The sequence below is a fragment of the Sitodiplosis mosellana genome, unplaced genomic scaffold, assembly GCF_009176505.1.
Source record: "Sitodiplosis mosellana isolate CC-2019 unplaced genomic scaffold, AAFC_SMos_1.0 Smas_scaffold_3751, whole genome shotgun sequence".
NCBI classification, from domain to species: domain Eukaryota; kingdom Metazoa; phylum Arthropoda; class Insecta; order Diptera; family Cecidomyiidae; genus Sitodiplosis; species Sitodiplosis mosellana.
Window position 1 is genome coordinate 404 of NW_022598993.1, and position 4,801 is coordinate 5,204.

Here is a 4,801-nt window from a genome sequence, read left to right on the forward strand (position 1 = left end):
TCGATTGCGATTGTATACACAATATAACAAGTGTGACTTGAATTGTTACGGTAATCGTTCCACTGAGGTCGGTCAATTCGAAGTTGAAGACTTGCGTATCTGTGCCAGTTCGTGGGTTTTGGAATGTTTTTGGGCGTGACCGCGATGTGCACAATCTATAATGGAAAAGAGGATTGAAGCACAGTGACTTTATTTATTTTATAATCAATGGTGTTGTTTATTGAAAGTGAAGAAGAAAGAAAAGAACGTCTTGCTGAAAAAGAGGAATGGCTCGATGAACAATTCGGTATAGATAATCTTGTTTTAGATTTCCAATCTAAACAAGATTTGGTAATGATCGATGAAAAGTTGAACTCCCACCTGAAGCCATATCAGACAGAAGGTGTGAAGTTTATGTTTAACGCCACGTGTGAATCGATTGAGCAGCTCTCTAGTTCAGCTGGCGGTGGCTGCATTTTAGCCCATTGCATGGGTTTAGGTGAGTTTTGACAATGTTAAAAAAAAAACAAAATTTCAAACCAATTTAATGATAAATTATTTAGGAAAATCTCTACAAGTTATCGCGTTGATTCACTCGCTGCTAACGTACAGACATTCAACCAATATTAGCAAGGTGTTGATTCTTTGCCCGTTGTCTCTAGTTTTGAACTGGGAAAACGAGTTCAGGAAGTGGCTACCTCATTGCAGCCAAAACACCAATTTTAAAGTTCAGCAGATTTCAAAGTTAGTTTTTTCGACATTTTTTTTCGCCATTTTTTTCGTCATTATTTTTTTCGTCTTTTTTTTCGTTCATGACATTCTCAGACTCAAAACGAAGAGTGAACGCGAACAACGCGTATCGGAATGGTTTAAGGACGGTGGTGTGCTCATAATTAATTATGAATTATTTAAAACATTAGTTGATGACAGCCGGCAAGGAACAAGCATTGAAAAAGTCTTTGAAAGGTACCTGATTGACCCAGGACCGGATTTGGTCGTGTGTGACGAAGGTCACTTATTAAAAAACGACAGAACCACTTTGAGTGAATATTTGACCGCCATAACAACAATGCGGAGAATTGCACTTACCGGCACACCACTTCAAAATAATCTAGAAGAATATTTTTGCATGGTCAACTTTGTAAAGCCCCACCTTCTTGGCACATTGAAGGAATACCGAAATCGATTTGTCCACCCCATCACAAACGGCCAATATCAAAACTCAAGTCACGCTGACATCAAAATGATGAAAGCACGGTCACATATACTTCACAAACTACTAGATGGATGCGTACAACGACTGGATACGACAGTTTTGGATAAAATGCTCCCAACCAAACATGAATACGTCCTATACATTCAACTGACTCCATTGCAAATTGATTTATACAGGGTATGATATGTGACTTGTCGTTTTGTATATATTTCAACAAACTTTATGAAATTTTCATTGCAGTATTATATCAAATATTCCGTAAATGCAACGAAATGCGCAATCACAAACATTATGAGCCCCAATTCGTCGGAGTTTTTTCATGACTTTCGTAGCCTGCTCAGAATTTGTGCCCATCCATGGGTAGTAATAAACAAATCAGATAAAACTACGCCAGATAGTGAAGAAAGTGAAGATGAAGAATCATTTTGCGAAAAATCTGCTGGCAAAGGCAAGGATTTCGGTTTGGTTAATTTAATTTCCGATAATAGTTCTGAGGAGAGCGCATCGGAATCTGTTATGGAAACAGGTAATGAAAAATATTTTACAAATTAAATAAAAATATGTGAAGTTCTGCAATATTCCAATGTTTGAAAAATAGACACACCGACAAAAACCCACATAAATGATGATTGGTGGAAAGTACCGTTCAGCCAACGGATAGAAGAGTTTGATAGCATTCAATGCTCGGGAAAACTGGTTTTGTTGTTTTCAATTTTGGAAGACGCATGCAACGATAAGTTGTTGGTATTTTCGCAAAGCCTGGAATCGCTTAATATGATTGAACACTTCCTTGCCGTGATCGATGGAATGAATTGGAAACCAGGCGTCGATTATTTCCGTTTGGATGGAAACACGAACATCGAAAAGCGCAAACTATACTGTGAACGCTTCAATGATACCAAAAATTCACAGGCAAGGTTCGTTATCGAAACGTTTATATTGATGAAAAAAATTTCATATAAAATATAATGACATTTGGCATTCCAGACTTTTTCTCATTTCAACGATGGCTGGAGGCTTGGGCATAAATTTGACTGGTGCCAACCGCGTAATTATTTTTGATCCATGTTGGAATCCGTCTCATGATGTAAGATTTACTGGTAATAATTTACCAGAGAGTGCATATTTACTGCTGAGCAGGCCTGAGCTGAGCTAAGTTTGAACCATAAGTGCGGTAAAATAACGCTTCAGGTGCATGAGTCAGCAAATTCAGCTCAGCTTAGGCCTACTTAGCAGCAAAATAACACTCTTTGTAGTTTACTTTCATTTATTAACAGACTCAATGTGTATTCAGAGCTTATCGCTTGGGCCAAGAAAAACCTTGTTTCATTTACCGTCTCATTGCTCTTGGTTCGATAGAAGAACAAGTTTACAAAAGGCAAGTGACAAAGTTGTCTATTTCAAAGCGAGTTATTGATGAGCACCAAATTGATCGGCATTATAAACAACACGAATTGAGCGAGTATTATAGTATAGATCGAATCAGCCCACAAGACAAAAGACCAGAAGTGATTATTCCAGAAGATCCAATTCTCGCAACACAATTGCAAAACAATGGACACCTGATTTACAGCTATCATACTCATGACTCTCTCCTTGAAAACAAAGTAGACGAAGGTTTAACTCAACATGAAATCGACAGCGCTTGGAATCAATATCAAATTGATATGACTAAAAATGAACAAAAAGACAGGATATTGAAATATCGACCATTTTTTGAGAAAGGTAATGATTATTGCTTTTTAGAAATATTTGAAATAATTCAAAATCAAGTTAGAAAATTTAATTGTTCCTTCTTTTCACTCAAGGAAACTCGGAAAATGTTTCTTCCACGCAAATGTTCGGATTTTCTACAGCCGAACTGGTAAACTTGCTCACTCTGAAAGCAAAACAGGACCATCCTCACCAGGAAAGTGTACTGGAATATATTCCAGCTCTTTTAAGAGAGCTACATGAGCAACGTGCAAATGATGATATGCGGGTAAGAACACTTTGTTATTACAACTGTTCATATATTTAAAAATTGCATTATTCTTTCTTTCACAGATGCTCAATGAACTATATGATATCTACGTATCCCATGGAAAGAAAGTCGAAGGCTCATTTGACTCACATGCCTAAACGTACATTCGCTCGAAACGTGTATCAATTTGGAATGCAAATTGACGAAAATATTCAATAAAAAATAAAAAATATTCATCAAAACAAAATCAATGTAAAATTTGTTATAAATCGAAATCGCAAATTCAAAATAAAAAACAAGCGTTTCTCATAAAATATGTACTTAAAATAATTCATTTTAAAATGTAAATGAAAATTTCCAATAAAAATTAAATGAAAATAAAAATAAAATGTAAAACCTTATTCGGCTAATCTTCTCAGAACGTGGGACTTTTCAGCACATCGATCGACGAGGTTGCCGTCGGCAGCTTGCCGAGAAAGTCCTATCATAACGTCAGACTTTCTCGGCACTTCGATTGACACGATTGCCGAGAAATTCTTTATAGGACGTCACACTCTCTCGGCACATCGATTGACAGAATTGCCGAGAAAGTCTCTGCATAGCTGCAGACTTTCTCAGCAGTGCTGAGTCAGCACATTGACCGAGAAGAATGCCGAGAAAGACTTTAGAATGTATTTTACAAATTGTGCATATGTCTGTGTGTACACTTCACCGTAGTGTATTGCTATCGATTTCGCCTCTTCATCGTCAGTATGTGTATTGTGTATACATGCAAAGCACGTACTTGTTGGTGAATTTATTTGCCGCTTTAAACGTTTTGTCCATAAAGCATTTAGTACGACGTCGACATCACATCATATAACAATCATTACATTTTCATAGTTTACATTTTCATCTTGGTTTGGATTTTTAAAATTTCATTTATTAAAAATGTGTTCAAAAAATTTCGTTTGGGCAAAAATGAAAGGTTTTTCAGCGTGGCCAGCAAAAATTTGTCCGATTCCACCAGAGAATATTGGAAAACCGAAAAAACCGTTAACTTGCGTCTACTTTTTCGGTACTTATAATTTGTAAGTAATTTTCTTTTTTTAAACTGAAATAATTTTGTGCTTCATTCAATCGTTTTTGATCTATTGTGTTCACTGTTCATTCATAGTGCTTGGCTGTCATCAGATCAAATCACAGACTATTCGGAAGGTAAAGAAAGATTTTCTACCAAAAACAAAACTCCGACCTTCAAGAAAGCAATTGCAGAAATTGAAGTGGTCATCAGTGAACAAGAGGCCATACATGCATCTGATCAATTGAATGACGTGTTGACTCTGAAAAATGTACCAATAGGTGACATCCTGATCACTTTGAATGATTTCAAGCCATTGCTTCAAAGTATCTTCAACCAGCGTCGATTTAAGCTGGATCGCTTCAACGTTGGAAATGGATACGATTACCTCACAGTTCTATGGCAAGTTGTGTCACCCGAACAACAACAGGCGATGTATTCATCCATTCTAAGTGCATTCATCGACGATGAGGAAAAATACATTGGAAATCGAACCGTGAGTTGTTCTGTATGTTTATTCATTACTCTCATCTAATTCTATTATTTCTTTCTTTCTTTTCAGTACGAAAATCTGTTTTGGACC

General features: G+C 36.6%; 1 protein-coding gene across 1 annotated transcript; it reads left to right on the plus strand.

Moving 5' to 3' along the window:
* Window positions 1-1,222: 1,222 nt before the first annotated feature.
* LOC129571932 (transcriptional regulator ATRX homolog) lies at window positions 1,223-3,316 on the plus strand. The gene is made up of 7 exons (XM_055451816.1): window positions 1,223-1,372; window positions 1,436-1,721; window positions 1,794-2,112; window positions 2,183-2,243; window positions 2,473-2,920; window positions 3,052-3,176; window positions 3,242-3,316. The coding sequence occupies exons 1-7, from the start codon at window positions 1,223-1,225 to the stop codon at window positions 3,314-3,316; spliced, it is 1,464 nt and encodes a 487-aa protein (XP_055307791.1).
* Window positions 3,317-4,801: the final 1,485 nt, after the last annotated feature.

Excerpts from the sequence above, each read along its gene's own strand:
- LOC129571932 (XM_055451816.1), top strand. The coding sequence starts at position 1,223 with ATGATGAAAGCACGGTCACATATACTTCACAAACTACTAGATGGATGC. Across the intron at positions 1,373-1,435 it reads TGCAAATTGATTTATACAGG|TATTATATCAAATATTCCGT; the intron begins GTATGATATGTG and ends TTTTCATTGCAG. Across the intron at positions 1,722-1,793 it reads GGAATCTGTTATGGAAACAG|ACACACCGACAAAAACCCAC; the intron begins GTAATGAAAAAT and ends TTTGAAAAATAG.